Source organism: Ictidomys tridecemlineatus, chromosome 7 (assembly GCF_052094955.1).
Source record: "Ictidomys tridecemlineatus isolate mIctTri1 chromosome 7, mIctTri1.hap1, whole genome shotgun sequence".
Classification (NCBI taxonomy): Eukaryota; Metazoa; Chordata; class Mammalia; order Rodentia; family Sciuridae; genus Ictidomys; species Ictidomys tridecemlineatus.
In genome coordinates this window covers 192,886,558-192,908,552 of record NC_135483.1, presented here as the reverse complement: position 1 = coordinate 192,908,552, position 21,995 = coordinate 192,886,558, and the positions used below count along the sequence as shown (strand labels likewise).

The 21,995-nt window shown below is 48.2% G+C and overlaps 1 protein-coding gene and 1 pseudogene across 4 annotated transcripts in view; both read right to left on the bottom strand.

Annotated features, from left to right (window-relative positions):
• LOC101973439 (UDP-glucuronosyltransferase 1A6) overlaps positions 1-21,995 on the bottom strand; it is a 76,096-nt gene that overhangs the window by 18,208 nt on the left and 35,893 nt on the right. The window contains exon 1 of one of the 4 annotated variants that reach the window (XM_040268040.2): positions 18,797-19,759. The exons of 2 other annotated variants lie outside the window; for them this stretch is intronic. In XM_040268040.2, the coding sequence (XP_040123974.1) occupies positions 18,797-19,696 (900 nt within the window). In that variant the 5' untranslated portion in view covers positions 19,697-19,759. Of the gene's footprint in view, positions 1-523; positions 1,429-18,796; positions 19,760-21,995 lie in introns of those variants that run through there. One more of the 4 variants, XM_078018264.1, reaches the window with a different exon arrangement.
• Positions 5,595-7,179, bottom strand: LOC144365675 (UDP-glucuronosyltransferase 1-2 pseudogene; annotated as a pseudogene).

The following is a 21,995-nucleotide window of genomic DNA, read 5'->3' as shown; positions in this document are numbered from 1 at the left end:
CTAATTGAGCCAGGCTGCATAAGTACAACACACATTAGGTTGCTTCCACTCCACTCACTGCTCACTGTGCTGTGAGCACCTCTCCATCCCTCCCAGACAAGACCATTTCAAACCATCATGTCAACAATCCCAACCTGCTGGTTGCTGTGCATTTCTACTGAAGACCTACAAGCAAATCTTCCCATAGGGGTCAGACCATACCTCAATTTCTCTGCTGCTGAACAGGAAGGACATGGCACCACCAGGAAGGCACTGCCCTGACAGATGGATGGCTGGGAGTCACATCGTTGCCTGTCAGTCATGATACAAAGCCCATGCCACACCCTCAGCCCCACCAGTGGTCAGTGCAAGCCTTAGGCACATGAGCAATGACACCTTAACAATTAAACTCACTGAAGATGATTAGGAGAAGGAGAGGCAGGAATCTTGGGAGACAACACTGGATAAGTAAGCACTTGAAAGCAAGTTTCTTTTTCAAGGAACTCTGCCGGGAACACGGACTGGTAAAGGCACCAATACAAACCTGAGACAGTGGCTTCCTGTGGACACAGTTTATTCCTCCAATGAAGACCATGTTGGGCATGACAGGCCTGGGGTAGTCCAACACAAAGTCCCCTCTGAACAGCCACACCGATGCATGGCTGAGAATATCCACCAAGGACACCTCCCTCTGCAAAAGCTCAGAGGCCAGGTTCACATAAGGAATAAAAGCAATATGGCAAAAATAGTTCAATGGCAGAGGGTACAGCATGTTCTTGACCCTTTGCAGGAAGGTCATATGGTCTGAATTCATTGTCAGGAACCTAGGAATATATGAGGAAGGATTGGGGCACTGTGTGGCCTCAAAGTCAAACTCGCAAGGGATGAATCGCAGAAAAAACACAGCAGGAATATCCAGGTACTTAGCCAACACAGCCCCACAGGGGAAAACGGGATCTGTCAAGACCACATCAAAGGAACTGGAATTCAAATGATTGATAAGGATCTTGTTACCAAGAAGCCCAGCACAAGAACTTTCAAAGAGTGCAGATACATTCTTTGAAAATGCCAAATGTTTTAGAAGCTTCTTCACAAAATGTTCTGAATCAAAAATGAATTGAGCATTATCCACCATGTAATGGTTATAGTCTTCCTGGGTATATGAAACAGGAAAAGGTTCCAGGGAGAAAAAGTCTTCTTTCTTGAAGTGAATATTCACCTCTGGAGCCAGGACCACGGTGTGGTGGCCTCGGGCATGGAGCTCCCGCACAACATCCCGCATGCTCAGCCAGTGGCTGCCCTCCATGGGCACCACCAGCACCTTCTTGCCCTCAGCCCTGGGCAACACGCACAGCAAGAACAACACTGCAAGCCCTCGCAGGGGCCCCTGGAGCCCCACAGCCATCTGCACAGATGCCCACTGCAGGCGACACAAGGCTGTGCCACCTTCAGGATTTATTGGACTTTATTATCACAGGACCGCCTAGCAGAACCGGCTGTCATTGGAGAACAGAGTTAATCATTAAGCAATCATAGCATGGTAACTCCATTCCCGCCTTCCTCGACTGACCTACCCTTCTAGCTGTATCTTTGGAGAAAGAGATCTTATCTCTTCTCCTCTCTAAAAACTCTCTGACCCTGGAGCTCCTTTGAGGAAATCCTGTTTCACCTCTTGATTTTCAAACAGTTCCCAGCAGGGGGCTCTGCACGCCTGTTACATCTCATCAGTTCCTCTCTTGGCCACACTCTGGCTGCCAGTGAGCTCTGAGGAGTGACTGATGTTTGCCCGAGTGCAACCTCTCTACTGGAAGTGGCCCAACTGTGAGTCTTGAAATTCTATCATACATTCACGAGTAGTAGGAAGTACTTAAGAATAGCTCTTTCCTAAGCTAGCTTGACCAAACCAAAGATTGGTTTTCTGGCTTTCTGCTTTGGGACATTTGTTTTACCAGGACATCACTGTAATGATCAGGAATGCTATCTAAGCAGCTGTCAAATGGGACAGTGGTGAGGGATAACTTGAACTGAAGATGATTTTGCAATCCTCACTGAAAAGATTGCTGAGGATTCTGTATCTGCCCTACAGGGCTATGTCTGCCACTATGTAAACACCAGCCTAAGCAGTGACGTACAGTGCATCCTGACGGCATCTTGTCCCCATGGGCTGCTTACTCTAAACAAGGACAGAGGGAGCCAGAGCCTGCCCGGATCTGACACTATCTCAATTTCTCCTCCCATGAAGGAAGGCCATAGTCTTGCACTCTGTTTAGAGATGTGCATGAACACTAAGTGACTTGTCACGTCCTGCACTTGTGATGAGGCTTTCCTCCAGGATCACAGTCAGCCTCCACTCCTGATGGACAGAGGCCCAGGAACAGGATGGGTGACATAACTCATGGAAACTAGCTCAGGTTTCCACATGGACAGAGCCAGTGTGAGGCCAGGGCAGGCTGGAAACTGTGGGCTGGCACAGTTTGCACAGCTACAAGGCTGGCCCTGCCCCCATGATGTACACCCTGTGGCTCAGCTCATGGCTGCCACCTGCTGGTCCCATCTTCCTGGCAACAGTGTGGCAGGCTGTCAGGCACCCTCTCTCCCCCTGCACCTCAGTCTTCCTCCAAGCCTGCTCCACCATGGAGAGCCAGGCTGAGGCTGCCCTTTGGGAGGGAATGGCCCCCTTACAGAGCCACAATCAGGATGGGTGGCAACACGGGCACAAGTGTGGATGCCAAAGCTTCCTGGGCACTGCCACCTGCCACCATGCAGGGAGCCAGTGGGTTAACTTTCCTGCAAGCTAGGAATGCAGAGGCCTGGTTCTTCTGTTTCCTCTCCAGAGCAACTTCTCTGCTCTCTTGTTCTGGATCTTTCTTCTTCCCTAGAGACTCCACTGTGTTCTTCCTAAGGCTCAGTGTCTGTCTTACTAGCCTGGGAAGGAATCCCTCACTTCCCTTCTCTGGAGACCCTCGCACAGTGACCTGGTGTGCAGGGTGAGGTGCTCATCTGCCATGTTCCCTGCATAAAATCATGAGAGGGCGCTCTGGTAGCTGAGGAGTCAGACGTGAAGAGTGTCTAGGTGAAGCCAGCTGCTGTATTCCCAGCAAGGGCAGCCACCATGCACATTTCCAGCCAACACCTGGTCAAGGCATGGCTGCCTTGGGACAGTCCATCACCAAGGGCCCTAACCCTGTTGTCATCTATGGATTACATGACAGAAAAGCAAATAGACACGTGAAATAGGTTAGCAACACAGCAAGCTCTTAGTTCTTTGCAGAGCGGTCATGTGACCTGAACACACTGTTGAAGTGTTGAAGCCACTTTCAGGGAACAGTGCTGAGATAATCTGTGCAGTTGCTCCCTATGTAGTAACATTTCAAGAGTGTCAGAAAGACAGATGTCTGGGGTTTTTGGAAAGAGTTCATTCATTCACAGGCAGAGTGCTCTTGCCTGTGAACTTGCTCACTAGGGAGTTGCTGGGCGGCTTTGCTCCTGAAGCAGTTGGGGGACCTTGGGAATTGTGAAGCGACAGGAAGGAGCAGGCAGTGTGCCAGTGGAGGTGCATGTGAAATCATGGCTCAGCGCAAGACAGATTGTATGTAGCTACACAATAGATCAAGAGATAGCCCAGAAAAAGATCAGTGGTAGGCAAAGGTCCTATCTTATCAAGGTCACTCAGAGGTCTTTAAGAGCTCTGGCTAGGTTTAACTGTTGGGAGCAAACTCCAAAATCAGTTTTGATGTACCCTGCATTAGGGATACTTTGAATGGAAAGTTCTCTTTTTACAGAGATAATAAGGGATTTTACTTTAAAAATATTCAAAACTAAAATTCTATTTTCAAAATGTCTCTGTTCTAAGTGGACACACTGCTATAGGCAGGAGGGCTTCAAGTAGATACTCAGAGTGGGAAAAATGGGGCATTTCCTCCAGTGCTAAGATGAACCTCCCCAGTCCACTTGGGGGAATTCCTCCTTCCTCATCAGGCAAGGAGAGTCACACCAGAAACCAGCAGCCCTCTGAGAAGGCTCCAAAATTTCAAAAAGTTCAATACTTCTCCTGCCTGTGGCACTACACATTATTTGGGTTCTGCCTACCTCAGACAGTAGAAAGCATTTGGAAGGGCCCATGCTGTTTTCAAATAACCCAAATTATATTTTCCCCTCTGATTCCACTCTTCTGTCCCCAGATGGAGAAAACACACCTTTCCCATCAAAGGAAATCACTCACCTGGTCCTGATTACCTTTCTGGGGACACCTGATTGCACTCTCTCATCAGGCTTTCTCGACAAATGCAGATCCCTTTCATCCCCTCTTCCCCAGCCTGCTGAACACGCTCCAGTCCCACTTCAGGCACCACCCCCCTGGTGGGACTGCGCTGGAGAAGGAGTCAGGGACCTCATGAGACCACTCTCTCTGCTTTCCGCCTTTACCTGACTCCCAAGCAAGCCTGTGTGAAGCTAGACTTCTCTAAACACTGCTCCATAGCTTTGCTTTTCTTTTGTTGTCTTTCTCCATCTGGGGGCTGAGAATACTAACTTAAATCCAGGGAGAATCTGTCACTTGTAAGTAACTCTATGGTACAAAACTCACAGGAATTCTCGACCTTAAGGCAAACCAAATTATTTGTGGGCAGTAGTTGTTCGAAGGATAGTACTGATTCAGGAAAGCAAAAGAGGTAAAAGTTTTCAAATGCTTATTTAAAGCAAAAGAAAATGATACTGCAGAAAAGAGACCAATGACATAAACATGGACTTCCAGAGATCCTCTTCCTGGATTTTAGGGGCAAAGAGAGGAGGTATAGAAGACCATAGCACGGAGTCTACACTAAAGAAATGAGTGGATGACAGGTGTGCTCAAGGGAGAAACCAGAACAAAACTTCAGTGGCTTGACGGAGGACAGCCTTCGAGCTTGGAGAAGTACCTGAGTGGAATGTCCAGCTTCCTGCCTGTGGTAGGCAGAAGAGTGGCCCCAAACGGCTGGTCACGTCCTAATCCCTGACACCTGTGAGTGTGCTGCATTGCATGGCAAAAGGACTTTGCAGGGAAGATCAAGGGTGTGGATGTGAAAGGACTGTCCTGGAGTATCTGGGCAGGCCCACTGTGGTCACGTGGGCTCAAATAACTGAAAGAGAATGACGTGACCACCAGCACACGGCACACCACATCCAGATGGAAATGAGAAAGGGCCACTGCATTCCAGAATTCAGAAGAAGGAGGAATGTTTTTAACAAGAGGAAACAGTAATGTAAATAGAATAAGCTTACCCTATGTGGGAGGAATAAAATCAAGCACATACATTGCATGAATGGGCAGAGCTCTTACATCTAAAGGAAGTAAAAAATTGGAGGTTTTTTGAACAATTCTTTGAAGTGTTTTTAAAAAGTCACAATATTTTTGGCAAAAGAAAACAGATGGGTGATACCTAAATAACATAGAAATAGCAATACATACATAAGGCCAGGAGGATTATGAGGGATATTACTTAAAGATAAGATACAACCATATAAACAAACTATAAGACCTACATGCATCAGTCTGGCTGCTATATGTATAAAGCTGCAACTACATATAATTTGAGCAAAACTGTTATATCAGGAAGAAAACTCAGTTATACAAGATATGGTTTTGAGATTCATGAGTTTATTACACAAAATCAGAAAATCTGCAATTGAAGCATGTTCTAGGAACATTTAAACTCTTTTCGTCATTTAGCTGCCACTGCAGACATGAGACCATAGAGCATTTCAAACTCTCCCTAACGTAGCCAGGCTACATAGTACAACACATAGCTTGCTTCCACTCCACTCACTGCTCACTGTGCTGTGAGCCCTCTCCATCCCTCCCAGACAAGACCATTTCAAACCATCATGTCAACAATCCCAACCTGCTGGTTGCTGTGCACTTCTACTGAAGACCTGCAAGCAAATCTTCCCATAGGGATCAGACCATACCTCAATTTCTCTGCTACTGCACAGGAAGGACATGGCACCACCAGGAAGGCACTGCCCTGACAGATGGATGGCTGGGAGTCACATCGTTGCCTGTCAGTCATGATACAAAGCCCATGCCACACCCTCAGCCCCACCAGTGGTCAGTGCAAGCCTTAGGCACATGAGCAATGACACCTTAACAATTAAACTCACTGAAGATGATTAGGAGAAGGAGAGGCAGGAATCTTGGGAGACAACATGGATAAGTAAGCACTTGAAAGCAAGTTTCTTTTTCAAGGAACTCTGCCGGGAACACGGACTGGTAAAGGCACCAATACAGACCTGAGACAGTGGCTTCCTGTGGACACAGTTTATTCCTCCAATGAAGACCATGTTGGGCATGACAGGCCTGGGGTAGTCCAACACAAAGTCCCCTCTGAACAGCCACACCGATGCATGGCTGAGAATATCCACCAAGGACACCTCCCTCTGCAAAAGCTCAGAGGCCAGGTTCACATAAGGAATAAAAGCAATATGGCAAAAATAGTTCAATGGCAGAGGGTACAGCATGTTCTTGACCCTTTGCAGGAAGGTCATATGGTCTGAATTCATTGTCAGGAACCTAGGAATATATGAGGAAGGATTGGGGCACTGTGTGGCCTCAAAGTCAAACTCGCAAGGGATGAATCGCAGAAAAAACACAGCAGGAATATCCAGGTACTTAGCCAACACAGCCCCACAGGGGAAAACCGGATTCGTCAAGACCACATCGAAGGAACTGGAATTCAAATGACGGATAAGGGTCTCGTTATGCAGAATCGCCGTACAGGATCTCAGATAGAGCGCAGATACGTTTTTCAAAACTTCCACTGATTTTACAAATAGCTTCCCATAATGCTGATGTTCAAATGTCCCTAAAAGGCTGTGCACTAAGAGGTTATGGTATTCTTCTTTTGTATATGAAATAGTGTAAGTTTCCAGGGAGAAAAAATCTTCTTTCTTAAAGTGAATATTCACCTCTGGAGCCAGGACCACGGTGTGGTGGCCTCGGGCATGGAGCTCCCGCACAACATTCCGCATGCTCAGCCAGTGGCTGCCCTCCATGGGCACCACCAGCACCTTCTTGCCCTCAGCCCTGGGCAACACGCACAGCAAGAACAACACTGCAAGCCCTCGCAGGGGCCCCTGGAGCCCCACAGCCATCTGCACAGATGCCCACTGCAGGCGACTCTCCACACAGGACTGTGCCACCTTCAGGATTTATTGGACTTTATTATCTTGTCACAAGACCACCTAGCAGAACCGGCTGTCACTGGAGAACAGAGTTAATCATTAAGCAATCATAGCATGGTAACTCCGTCCTGGCCTTCCATGACTGACCTACCCCTCTCCCGCTTCCTAGAAGAACTTCTCTGACCCTGCTGCTCTCTCTTAGGGACATCCTAGTTCACCTCTTGATTTTCAGCCAGTTCCCAGAGGGAGGCTCTGGACGCCCGTTACAGTTCATCAGTTCCTCTCTTGGCCACACTCTGTCTGGCTGCCAGTGAGCTCCAGTGACTGTGGTTGGCCCATGTGCAAGCTCTCTCCCGGCAGGGGTCCCACTGGTGAGCCTTTGAGTTCTCACGTGGCATTCCTGACTAACAGGACACTTAGGAATGGATCATTGCCAGGCCAGCGTGCCAAAACACAGAGGGGTACCTGGCTTTCTGCTTTGGTGCATTTCCTTCCCAGCACATCACTGTAACTTCAGAGGACACCATCTGAAGTGGTTGTCACCAGGGCAGTAATGAGGGGTCTTAAGTCAAGATGAGAAGATTTTATTGTGTGGAAGTTTCTGGAAGAACAGTGGAGGGACCATACAAAATAACTCCAGGGGTCAGGCCAGGCGTAGCAATGGAATAAAGTGCATTCCGAGAGCATCTTGCCCCCGTGGGCTGCTCCTCTCAAGGACAGAGGGAGCTGGAGCCTGCCTGGATCTGACCCAATCTCGACTTCTCCTCCCATGAAGGAAGGCCATAGTCTTGCACTCTGTTTAGAGAGGATCATGGACACTAAGTGACCTGTCGCATCCTGTACTTGTGATGGGGCTTTCCTCCAGGATCACTGTCAACCCCACTCTTGATGGACAGAGGCCCAGGAACAGGATGGGTGACATAACTCGTGGAAACTAGCTCGGTTTCACATGGACAGAGCCAGTGTGAGGCCAGGGCAGGCTGCAAACCATGGGCTGGCACAGTTTGCACAGCTACAAGGCTGGCCCTGCCCCACCATGTACGCCCTGTGGCTCAGCCCATGGCTGCCACCTGCTGGTCCCATCTTCCTGGCAACAGTGTGGCAGGCTGTCAGGCACCCTCTCTCCCCCTGCACCTCAGTCTTCCTCCAAGCCTGCTCCACCATGGAGAGCCAGGCTGAGGCTGCCCTTTGGGAGAGAATGGCCCCCTTACAGAGCCACAATCAGGATGGGTGGCAACACGGGCACAAGTGTGGATGCCAAAGCTTCCTGGGCACTGCCACCTGCCACCATGCAGGGAGCCAGTGGGTTAACTTTCCTGCAAGCTAGGAATGCAGAGGCCTGGTTCTCCTGTTTCCTCTCCAGAGCAACTTCTCTGCTCTCTTGTTCTGGATCTTTCTTCTTCCCTAGAGACTCCACTGTGTTCTTCCTAAGGCTCAGTGTCTGTCTTACTAGCCTGGGAAGGAATCCCTCACTTCCCTTCTCTGGAGACCCTCGCACAGTGACCTGGTGTGCAGGGTGAGGTGCTCATCTGCCATGTTCCCTGCATAAAATCATGAGAGGGCGCAGCTGGTGGCTGAGGAGTCAGACGTGAAGAGTGTCTAGTGGAGCCAGCTGCTGATCTATTCTCAGCAAGGGCAGCTGCCGTGCACATTTCCAGCCAATGCAACGTGCCCTGGCTCTGGACCCTTCTCCCGCCCTGCACTCAGTATTGTCTCTTCCTTGCCCTCCTCCACTGCAGTGGTGCTGTGGGAGAGACCCCAGGGCCAGGTGCAGCTGTCCTGCCAGGAGGGCCTCACAAGCCCCTGGGGCAGGTCCTAACACACAGTCTGCCCAGTGGCCCACGGGGTGTCTGCTCTGCTCCACTCCTACCATGAATTCACACTAGAGTCCTAACAAGGCCCAAGGAGGGCTGCACATGTAACATTCTCCATTTGGTGCAAAATTCAGCAATACATGTAACACAGGCCAAGCAACACGTCACTGCGGTTTTGAACATGACAAAAGACATCTTCAAATACAGCTAGAGGAATCCCTGGCTTCAGGTGACAAAGGCATGGCTCCTTCAGACCAAGGTCCCACAGTGAGGACCACACACTGTGGCAAATGTGAAATGGTGAGATGGAAAGAAACAGTGAGAAGCCTCGGTAGGCCCCGGAGAGCAGCACGGGTGGGAACTGAAGGAGCAGAGGGTGCACAGGGACAGAAGCCTGCTTCTAATGAGGCACAGCAGGGGCCACACGGAGCCCCTACATCTCTTTCTGAGAGCCCAGCTGACCCCACCCCACCAGAGGCATGGAGATGGCAGGGTTTGGGGAGCGTGCCACCCCAGCAAGCAGGCCATTGAGAGGAGGCAGCACGAGGCTGTCCCCTGGGACTGCAAACACAGGACCCAGAACCTAGGGCTTCAAACAGCACCCTTATTCCATGGGTATCCCGGAGGCTAGAATTACAACCCAGGTGTCAGCTGGGGTCGCTCCTTCTCCCACAAGGCTCTGGGGGGATCCTGCCTGCTGCTTTGAGCAGGTGGAGTCTGCCCAAGGCTCTCCTTAGCTTGTACTGTACCCTTCCACCTCCTTGCCTGCTCTTGTCACCTTCCTCCAGCCCCATGTCTTTACGTGGCTTTCCTTTGGTGCCTCCCTGTCCCTGTTGGGGTCAGGGACACAACCCATGTGAGAGGCAGCAGATGGAGGTGTCCACCAGGGGGCGTGCAGAGCGCAGGGCCACAGAGGAGCCTGGGCTGAGAAGGCCATGTGTGGGCCTCCTGACCATCGCTATGACTGCATGCAGATGAAACTCCACGAAGACAGTCTCTACTCTCTGGTTGCCAGAGCCGCATCGGGGATGCCTAGGCTGAGAGGACCTATTGGGTGGCTGAGAAAGGACCCGGGAAGCTATGAGGTAATGGCGCGGTCCATTTGTTGAATGTGGTGGTGTGTGCGCAGGTCCAGACAGTTGTTACAAATCACAAGGGCACAATGAAGCGGCACATTTGTAAGCATCACCTCCTAATGTGCCTCAACATAAACTGAGCCCACTCCATGCCATTCCAAGAGAACAAATTTCCTCAGCTGATAAAGACCAGACCTACTGTACAACCACCTACCTGAGCCAAGGCACATGAGCAGCAAAAGACCTGAATGTATAATATTCCCTCACGCTGTGCTCTGGGTTTGGACTTGTGTCACAACACAAAATAATCATCTCAGAGTGAACAGCAAGCAGAGATTTCCACCTCAAAATGCTTATAAGCCCCAAATGATTCCCATAAAGCCTGACAAATCACCCTTTCTTCTGGACACTCTCATGGAGTTTCCACCTCATTTTCTTAAAAGAAACCCAGGTTAGCACACAGAGATAGCCATACTCTAACAGGATTATAGTAAGGGCTACTGATAAGAAATTGGATATTTAAGAAGAAAACATCTTTAATTGGACTAATTCCCATGGATCAATCATTTCCTGTCTCTCCCCAGGGACTGCCCCTCATCTGGACTCTCAAGTGTGCAGCAGGTGAGCACACACTCCCAGACAGGACAGAGCATGGGACCCGGGCCTCAACCACTCAGCACTCCCCACTCTCTGGGCCACGGTGATTGGTTCAGAGGTGGACATGTGACTTAATCAGAACCAATGAGATATAGGACTTGTACTAGGATCCAGGCAACAGAATTCAGGCCAGAGTCCCTGCCATTCAGCTATCTTGATCCTGGAGGGCTGTCATCTCCATGAAGCAGAGATGAGCAATGGAGAAAAATGGGTGCTGGTGATGTGATTTGATCCCTGAAGCAGCAAGTCACTCCTAACAGACACACCAACATTGTTCCACTACGGGAACCATTAAAATCACTTGAGGCAGAAAGTCTTGCCAAAACCTCATTGTGTCAAGAGTACTGCGGGCTTTGGTGCCCTCACGATTTTAATGTTATTACATTAAAGATACGTATGCCCTACAACAGAGCAGCTCCACACTTAAGTACATACACTAGAGAAACCCAGCACGCCTGCATCAGAGTGTAAGAGAATGTTCACTCTACTATTGTCCTCAGCAATCAAAAGCAGAGCACAACACAGTGTCCACAACATAGAATGGATAAATACAATTGTAGTGTATTCGCACTATTCAGTACTGAAAATACACAGACCACAAGCTGCAAGAACACTCATCAATGCAAACCTCTCAAAAAAAAGGTTGAACAAAGCAAACAAGACAAACAATATGTATGCTACTATTTGTACAAAGTGCCAGAACAGGTCAAGTGCATCTGTATTCTTGAGAGCACATACTTAGGGGGAGAAATGGTACCCAGGGCACACGTCCGCTCACTGATAGACTGGAGAGGCTGAAGACTATGAAACCCAGAGAAGAGTGCCTTCAGGGTCCCTCTGCTGTGTTACAAAGTTGCGCCCCTGATGATGAGACTTTGTCCAACATGGGCAGCCATCCTGGGACTGGGAAAGCATCTCCTCACAAATCCTAGGCTTCTGTGGATTCCTTAGCCCCTTTGAGGGTACTAAAGCTGCTTTGCCTACTTGTTCTCTCTCTGCATCAGCTGGTATTCAGCAAAGCCTCCTGCTTCATCAAGGAGTCACAGCCCCAGTTAGACAGGTGCTAGGAGTCTTGCCTTGAGACTGCTGGCTGTCCAATCCAAGTCATTGCTACTGGTGCCTGGTATTCAGGCTCACCATCCTACCACCCTGATGTTTCAGGATCCTCTACTGGTCAGGGAGGGGAAGAAGGCATGGGTGGAGGATGAAGCCACAGGTGTTGGAGCAGGACAGAGCAGCAAAACTGATTCCCCACATTCACTTAGCACCACCTTGGGTCCACTTCTCATCTCCACTCCTAGGCAAAGCTTTGAGAAATCTTGCTTCGCAGCTGGAAAACCATCAGCACCATGGACACACTCAACTGCCCAGCCTCTGATAAGACTTCAGTGATCATTTGCTTTGACCAAGTGTACTACAGCCAAAGATCCATACAGAGTTTCAAATGATCAGTACACGTGGCCACGGCTCTTATGAAATAGATTATGTAACAAGGATGCTTCCTTCAGGGTCACTGGCTCGATCAGTCCAAAGGAAACTACCTGCAAATCCCATGGCACATGCAACACCCTTCAGGTTATATAAGGCAGCAGCCCCGGTTCTCTTACTGTCCCCACTCTACTTATGCCCCTGTCATGGACAGCTTCACAGACACACCACCTGTGCAGGCACATTGCATTCCACATTTGGGAGGGCTTTGTGTTTTGCTTAATACTCACTACCTCTGAGCTGAAATTCTTTATTTTTGAAACTAAACTGTTCTTTCACATTTGACACTGGGACACAAAAAATATGGCACTGATCGATTGCAAACCTACCTGCTCAAGGCATTGATAGGTACCAGTGTAATGGTGAACTTGTTCAAGATAGTTCTGTGTTGGAAGCTGCCACATAGGAACTGAGCGCCCCCTAGCTTTGGGAGATGGAAATGTTGAGACTGGCTTCCCTGACCCAGAAGCAGATGGATCCCCATCTCTGATCAACAGGGAGCACAACTTTGGGAGTGGGCGTTACCAAATGGGAGTGGGCTGCCCCTTGTAACATTACCTCTCTGCCTTAAATGGATGGAGTGTTCTTTCAAACTGCCTCCCCCAACAAAACCAGGGTTCGAGGTGTGCCCCTCTCTTTTTCTTGCCGGCCTTGCTTCCGTATGTGAGCTGGGTCAGAGGAGCCATCACAGAACCCAAAGAAAAAGGTATTTTCTCTGTCTTTGTGTGATTATTTCATGCCAGCCCAGTTCACCTGCAGTGACTCTGACTGGTTTAGTTGTGCGTCATGATACTTGTGACTATTATCTCAAAGCTCTAATTGCAGCAAAGACTTTGGGCTTCCCAGAGCTGTCAATTCACATTCCTCTCCTTTCACAGCTTCTCACAGACCTACCAGCCATTTCTCTGTCTTACCACAAGCAATATTACCAGCTTCTCTCCATAACTCAAGGTAACCCCCGCTCTCCCGATTCCCTTCCTTTCTTTGTTTTTTTTGCAGAGATGGGAATGGAACCAAGGGCCTTGCACATGTTGGGAAACTGCTCTACAGGCCAACTTCTCCACTCCTCATTTCTGGAAAACCACTTATTCTCCATTACTTTTGCCTAATGTGCAGCAGCTAAAAATCATGCAGTGCTGAAGGATAAGGTGTGAGCCACCTCAGTACCAAGACTCTGAGGAGTATCACTCAAAACACAAGCAAACCAAAGGCAAAACCCTGCTTTAGAGTCCAAAATAAAGAGTCAAAATATGAGAGTATTCCTTACCAGCATAACAGACTGACAAGTAATACTAAGGAAATCCTTCAGGTGGGAAACAAGCAACGTCATTCAGTAGTTTCAACCCACCCACAGGAACTTATAAAAGCAGCAATAATTGTAATCACTTTACTATAAAAGACAATATGAATGCACATTCCTTCCCCTCTGTTCTCCTAATTGATCTTCCAAACAATTCCAGAACTCAGTCTATTTGTGATTGCAATAGGGGCCCTTTAGCATGCATGAGTGTCATAACTTTAGCAATCATGCTCCCAAGGAGGCAGGAGAAAGCAAAGATGATTGGGTTAAGAAATGACAGCAGGGCTAACCATGATCCACAAGAACTAGTGAAGAGAACCAGGAATGATAGATAAGACAGCTGATGTAACAAACTCTGTCAACATGTTCTTGTTCTACTTCTCCATATTCTTTACAACATGCACATTAATGTATATAGTAAGACAATGCAAGATAGGTCATCTTAAGTCAGAAATGGGTACTGGTGTTAAAATGTACAGATAAGTGCAAGAACCACTCAGAAATATGTCATTAATGGTATTAAAAAGCTATACTAGAACAATATTCACTTAGTGCAAAGAAAGCAGTAGGGAGAAACAGAACAGCGAGTAAAAGAGTGCGTGTGGGTATACATGAAGAAAAGGAAACTGGCAGACATAAACCACTTATATGAATAACAGCATTAAACATAAATGTGTTAAACAACACAACCAAAAGACAAAGCTGGCCATTTGGTAGAAAATGAGATCCAAAGATATTCTGTCTTGACAAGACATGTTTGAGATTCAAAACCAAGAAAACATAGATTTAAAAAAAAATACTATATGCATGGTAAAGTAGTAGGGAAACAGATCATGAAAAATCAACCATAAAATAGTGGAGTGGCTAATATTTTTTTTAAAATAGACTTCTAAACAAAAGCACTACTACATGTAAGAGGGCCACTGGGTAATAATAAAAGTCTCCATCCAAGCACAATAATCTAAGCACAAAGCAAGCAGAAGGATAACAGAGCACAGAGGAATTGTTCCACAGCACAATTGAGAACATCCACAAAACCAAAGCTAGTGGAAAAAGTACAAACTTAACCAAACCTTCTGCTAGGGCAGGAAAGAGAAGACAGAAGCCTTCAATAACTCAAATCAGGCCTGAAAGAGGGAATGTTACACCAAGCATACCAAAATAAAAACATTCTACAAGTGCTCAATCTGACCCGTCATTGCCCATAAATTAGACAGCAGATTCTATGGGAAAGTTCTGAGAAGAATCAAACTACTGAGACTGCTCCAAGAAAAAAAGACAAATCTGAATAGGTCTACAGCCACTGTAATGATTGAATACATAATTCTAGAACTTCCCACCAAGAAAAGCCCAGGACCTGACACGTTCATAAGGAAATTCTATCATCTACGCAAAGAACGAACCCCAGTTCTTCACAGCCTGTTCTGCATGATGGGAAAGTGGGGAGCACCTCCAGCTCGTCCCCCAAGTCCAGGGAAACACTGACACCAACCAGACAAAACCTTCACAACAAGATAAAACTTGCAGTAGCTTTTCTGCATGCAGATGCAGAAGTCCTGAAAGAAATACTATTGGACTAAATCCAGTAACATGTAAAAAGTGTGGTAAGTGGGATTGACCCAGGAATACAAGGTGGCCTTGACATCTTTTTTTTTTTTTTTTTTGAGAGAGAGAGAGAGAGAGAGAGAGAGAGAATTTCAATATTTATTTTTCAGTTTTTGACAGACACAACATCTTTGTTTGTATGTGGTGCTAAGGATCGAACCTGGGCCGCACGCATGCCAGGCGAGCGCGCTACCGCTTGAGCCACATCCCCAGCCCTGGCCTTGACACCTTGAAATCAATTCACTTCCTGTCACTTACCACATCACAGAAGAAAGGAAAGAACATGCCACATGTTCATCTCAGTAGACACAGAAAACACATTTGACAAAATGCAACATCACAGGTCTGACAGCAATACTCGACAAACTAGGAGTACATGGCCATGTCACCAACCTAGCTGGAGTCTCAGCAGACCTCCAGGCCCACTGCCAGAGCAGACTGCACGCTGTCCTCATCAGATCAGGAACAAGAACAGGAGGACTGCAGGCTCCTTTCAGGGTTGCACTGGAGACTCCACCAAGCAATTAGGCAACAAAAGAGAAAAAACCTCCAGACTTCAAAGGCACTAGCAGAGCCCCTTCAGTAGGGACACAGCTTGACCTTCCATTTACACCCTCAATCTTGCTGAGAATTCAGCTAAAACCTTTGAACAAATGAACACATTCAGCAAGAGTCCAGAGCAATATACAAAAGTCGACTACTTCTCCCTACGCCAGCAATGAGCAATCCAAAATTAAAAGAAAGAACACAAGTTGATGTAAAGCACCATCGGAAGGAATAAATTGCCTAGGAATGATTTATATTTATACTAAAAAGGACAGAATAGTGTTAAGAGATATTAAAGAAGACCTAATTACACAGAAAGACACCCCAGTACATGAATCAGGATATTTACTTATCTTGTTGTGTTAAGATGGCCATATTTCTCAAGGAGACCTACAAATTTAACATGATTCTTATCAAAATTCATGAGTTTCTTTTTAATTGGCAAACAAATTCTAAGAGTCCCAAACTTTAAAGGACCCAGCATAGCCCAAACAATCTTGAACATGAATGGCAAGTGTGGGAGATTCACACTTCCCAATTACAACCTTACTACAAAGCTAGAGAACTTTAAGGGTGTGGACTTCCTCTCAGGGGCCCATGAAAGTTCTGTACCAGATGGTGGCACACAACGGTGTGTGTACTGAGGCCACCAAACTCTACACTTGAGAATGGTAAATCTTAGTTATGTGTATTTTATCACAATAAAAAAAATGGCACCAACACCCGGAAGAACAATCTGGTCACACCCCAAAAGTAGAAACATGCAGTGACCGCACAACCCAGAAATTCCACACTTACCACACACCCAACAGAATGGAAAACACATGTCCACACAAAACCTGCACACAAGTGTTCACGGCAGTTGGCTCCTAGTAGCCAGAACGTAGAAGTAACCCAAACTCCTTCAGCACACAAGCAAATTTAGAAGGGTGGCACACCCATGGCCCTGAAGATTATGGGCAATAAAAACCTGTGCTCCCCACAGCCGAGCCCTGACACCTTACGCTGGGGGAAGCCAAACACAAGTTGCGTTTCCATTCCTGTGAAGAGCAGAAGAAGCAAATCCACGGGTCACAGGGGTCGGGAGCCAAGAAGGAGTGACTGGTGACAGTCAAGGTGCATCTTGGGGACATGCCTGAAGGTGCTAAGGTTGACAGAGTGCCCTAATCTGAGAATGTAAAACCAACAAACTATAAACATTAAATGAGTGAATTGCAGGGCCCGTGAATCACTCTCAAAAGTTCTTTCTGAAAACCATTTAAAATAAAATGTGCTGAGACAACACACCAGGCAAAAGGAATATAGCTTTTAAAGCCAGCTCTTTGTGGCATTGTGTAAATTGTTGGCCAACTTTCTGGGTTTTGCATGTTCATGTCCAGCACTTTGTAAAAACCCGAATGTGTTCCAGCTCTTAGTCACTCTTACATGATAACTTATTAACAGAAACACTGCTGCCAAAACCCTCCACGTCTGATAACCTCCAAAAGAAATAGTCATAAAGATAAACTGGGGATGTTGAAAGAAAAGCCAGACTTTACAGACACTGGCCTAAATCATGGACCTTAGAAAGTGCCTGTTAACGATGACTTGCACTTTGGGATTCTGTGCCCCTGGCTTGCCAGGAATCCACCTTGGGCTCAATCAGGACATGCTGAGATGTCAGCCTGCAAAAGTGTCTCCTGTAAAGTCTGGTCCTCACATTCGCCTTGATGCAGAGAGTCAGTGAAACACACTTGGCATTTATTTATAGTGGACATTCCCAAAGATTGACATTTTTCTCTGCCATTTCCCCCTGGGTGTCGAAAGAGACCCTAATGGAGAACCACAATTGACAAGACTGTGGAACACAAGAGGACGAACTTCCTGTTGGTATGGAACCAGGCTCCAAGGAAGAGAGGGCCAGAGCCACCAGACCCCTGTCCCTCTGCAAAGCACGGTCACATGCTGTGTGGGGCACATGGATCCTCAGCATGAGGATCTGTGAAGGGCTGAGGCTCACACAGCGCCATTTTCAGAGGGCTTCCTAGTAGCATGGCCACAGGTCACCTCTAGCTCAGGGCCCAGGGGCAAACCAGAGGACAGAACTGGGAGAATGGTTTTGACCTGCACCTGTCCCTCTGTCTGGATGGGAACATTCCTAAGCCTCCTGCAATGGTTGTGTGACTGTCCCCAGATAACCTAACTGAGCGTGCCTCTTGCTGTTAACACACAACACAGCAGGTGTTATAAAAGTGTGGAGGGGCCCTTGAGACCTCTTGGAGACTTGCTCTTGGATGAACAATGCATTGAAAGGAACATTTTGGGGTGAAAGACAGAGGGGGGCTGATTCCTTACAGAGGGTCACTATGTGTATTTTTTAAATTTTTATTTCTGTACTTGGTTCGAACCTGGGGCTCTCAAGCACTGAGCTACATCCCCACCCATTTTTGTGTTTTCATTTTGAGACAGGGACTCCCTACTTTGCTGACGGCCTCACAAAGTTGCTAAGGCTGGCTTTGAACTTGCCATCCTCCTGCCTCAAACTCCAAGTTACTGTGATTACAGGTGTGTGCCATCACAGCCAGGATTGATTACATTTGTGAGAAAGTCTCCCAGATGATTATTTTCCCAGGTTACTCTGGGCCCTACCTCAGGAGGGCATCTACAAACACTGGCCTTAGACCATGACCCCTCTCCCACAAAGGCCAGTAAGGATGCAGGGCCACACAGCTCTGCCACGCATCCTCCATGGTTATGAATATTCCTTTAACACTACAAAACCCTGCTTAGCTGTGGGCCATTGTAAAGAGGCCTCGGGGCAGATGTGGCCCACAGGTCACCTCTAGCTCATGCCCAGGGGCAAACCAGAGGACAGAATTGGGAGAATGGTTTTGACCTGCCCCTGGGTCGAGCCTTCCCCTCTGTCTGGATGGGAACATTCCTAAGCCTCCTGCAATGGTTGTGAGACTGTCCCCAGATAACCTAACTGAGCGTGCCTCTTCCTGTGGCCAGGCAAGGCTTCACTCAATTGCCTCCCCTCCCCGGGGCCCCAGGCCTTCCTGTCCTGCTACTCTACACCTGGCTTCCCCTTCCCACCACCATTCCTCTGACAACCCTGCCCAACGAGACTGAGGGACAAGGACAGAACCTGCCCACAAGACACAGGGCAATCCACGAGGAGCCAAACCACCAACCTGGGACAGGACACGGCACTTCTTGCAGTTGGTCCCTCCAATGAAGACCATGTTGGGCATGGCTGGCCTGGGGAACTCCAGCACAAAGTCGTACCTCAGCAGCCACACGGGGTCCTTTTGATACAAGGCAGACAGGCGCACTTCTCTCCCGAGCAGGCCTGAGGCCAGCTCCTCGTACTTTGAATACAGACAGTGAAACAGATAGCTCTCCAAGAAGTTAACCAGGAAGTTGGCCACGCGTTGGGGAAACGTCATGTGGGCTGAGAACTGAGTGTAGCACCTGGGGATGTAAGACACGGGGTTCGGGCTTCCACCCAAAGCATGCTCCAAGGAACACGGGAAGCCCCTGAAGAGGTACACAGAGGGCAGACCCAGGTACTCGGCCAGGATCACACCACAGGGCAAGGCCGGGTCTGTGAAAAGAGCATCGAACCTGCTCCCCTTGAGGAAACTCAGGGTGCCCGAGTCCTGCAGGAGGCTCTGGCAGTTGAGGAAGTACATGTCGATGACAACCATGTTATTCCTGTACTCTGTCTGCGCGGCCGTCAGGAAGGATCTCTCAGCAAAGTGCTGATTCCCAAAAGAGCGGTAGCGGCCCTCCATCTCCTCCTGGCCATAGGGCACCGGGTACACTCTCCTTCTGTAGTGTGTCGATTCCTTCAGAAGCAAATTGGTCTCTGGCACCACCACCACGATGTCATGGCCCCGGTCACTGAGACGCTCAACTATGTCCTTCATACTAAGCCAGTGGCTTCCATCCTGAGGGACCACCAGCAGCCTGTCACCTACAACTGTGCCCCAAAGTGCTATGAAGAAAAGCCCTGCAGAAACTCTCTGAACAGCGGGAAGGAGGACAGAACTCCCAGGAGAAGCAAAGGGACCCCCGGGGCTCCCAGCCATTCTCCCTCAGCCAACCGGTGGCTTTCACAGACTGCCTGCTTCTCCCTTGCTCTGAATCCTGCCTTTGAAACAAAAGCAGTCAAATTAATATTTAACCATACTTAATCAAACAGCTAACTCACACCACTCACAAGCCTGCCAGCCATCACCTGAGAGTCTAGCCTTCCTTGAATCTTTGTTTCTGCTAAAATGCCTTTCCCTCTCTAAGAGGGCCACCTGGGGAGAGCTCTGTGGGCCTGTGGGCCTCTGACCTCAGCTGCATCCCCAGTTGTCCCCAGGGAGGAAGACCTGTCCATGCTCTCCCCCTCTCTTGACAACTTTTCTCAGATCAGAAAGGAAACATTAGTTGAACAGATGACAAATTCAAGGTTGCAAACAACACAGTAGCACCGTCCCCTCCCCTCGACATTCAGCTCCTCAGAAGGATTGCTGGAGAAAAAGTGCATTGCAGGAAGCCAAGCTGCACTACAAGAACCTGAGGCCACCCTCCCCACGTGCCCCAGGTGAGTCTGTACTGCTGGGGGTTTTCTTTTATATGCAGCCCAAAATAGCCCCGAGGGATGGATGCTCTAAGAACATCTCCACTGAAGTGCAGCTGAGCACAGGTCCAGGGGCAGCCCGCCCAGGCCAGCTGGCCTGGGTGCTTCCCCTCTCAGCTGCCACATCTACTTAGGGGAGATTGCATCAGGATCTCTCCCAGGCCTGATGCAAGAGTTATCTGAGGTAATTCTTCTGTGTGCCAGAGAACAGGTCCCACAGAGGCCCTCTCTAGGACTGTGATCAGGCATCTGGTCTCAATAAGACATGAACTGAGGGCCATTCCGGTGGCCCAAGTAGCTCTGCAAAATTCTCAATCAATAGAAGATCTTGGCTTGCCTTAGGGAAGAGGAGGAAGTACAGGAAGAGGAGAAGAGACAGAAGAGCAGGTAGAAAAATAGACAAGGGACAAAATGTGGAAATATAAATGGTGGCAGGATACCACATGGAGGTTTGTCAACCAACAAGTTGAAACAAAGAAACCAAAAACTGGTGGCTTACAGCATACCAGAGATAGGGTGGCCTGCACAATAGAAACGTATTGTCACCCAGCTCTGGAGGCTGGACATCTGAGACCAACATTACAACAGGGTTTGCCCCTTCTCAGTCTGGAATGGAGAATCTATGTGGACATCTCCTTGAGCCTATGGGGACTACTAGCAGTCTTTGGTGTCCTTGGCTTTCTGGAAGCATCACCTGACCTCTGCCTAAATCTTCACCTGCTCTTCCATGTGTGTGTGTCTGTGCCCAAATTTTCCTATTTTTATAAGGACACCGGTCTATCGGGTCAGGAACCACAGCAATAGCCTAATTTTGACTAATTCCATCTGCAATGACTCTATATCCAAATAAGGTCACATTCTGAGGGGCCGTGTGTCAGGACTTCAACATATCCTGTAGGGAGAGGCAATTCAACCCACAACACCCACCCGCCATCTCCTGCAGTCCAAACACAGAAGGCAGGTGTGCCATCCTTCTACAGGTGAGAACCTGCAGCTTGCTACCCATGCAAAGGGCACCTCTTACTCCTGAACTTCCCAAGAAGACACAAAATTGGCTACTTCTAGATCTGCTTTTTGCTCCCGGACTTCTTTACTCTTGATAAATGACAATGCCAATTAAAACCAACCTGTGTAAGGAACTTAATTTGCTTTTTATTTACAATTCTAGAACTGGGCAGTACCTCACTTTATAAAAGAGGAATGTCCTGACAAGCTGAGCCCAGGAGGTTTTATAGACAGAATAAAAAAACAAGGAGAACACAAACAGAACAGAGCCAGAGTGGTGTTCTCAGTCTGGCCTCCTCAAAAAGGCTCAGCGTGAAGAAACTCCCTTCTCACACTCGAACACAGGCTCCTTCCTCTGCTCTCCCTTGCCCTCCCGATTTCTGGGGAGGAGATGTGGAACTCCAGCACAAGCCTCACCACCGTACGTGGGCAACTTAGAGCTTGCCAAATGAATGGCCTTCTGTGCCTTTCACTTAATGCACCCTCCACAATAACTGAGGGTCCCCAAAGCCTTGGTGCATGTGGGTCATGTCTGTGCATGGGAACGACGGCAGAGATTAAACTGACCCAGTTTTAAATACTCCCTCAGCGTATTTAACAGGATAAGCCCATTATATGTTAACATAATTACTTTTTTGAAAAATAACTACATCTCCCCTAACATACAGAAGTAGAAGAGGGGGACATTCGGTTACGTCCTCACAGGCCCTTTAAAGCCCAGCCTCAGAATGCCAGCTGTACTGCCCTGTCTCCCC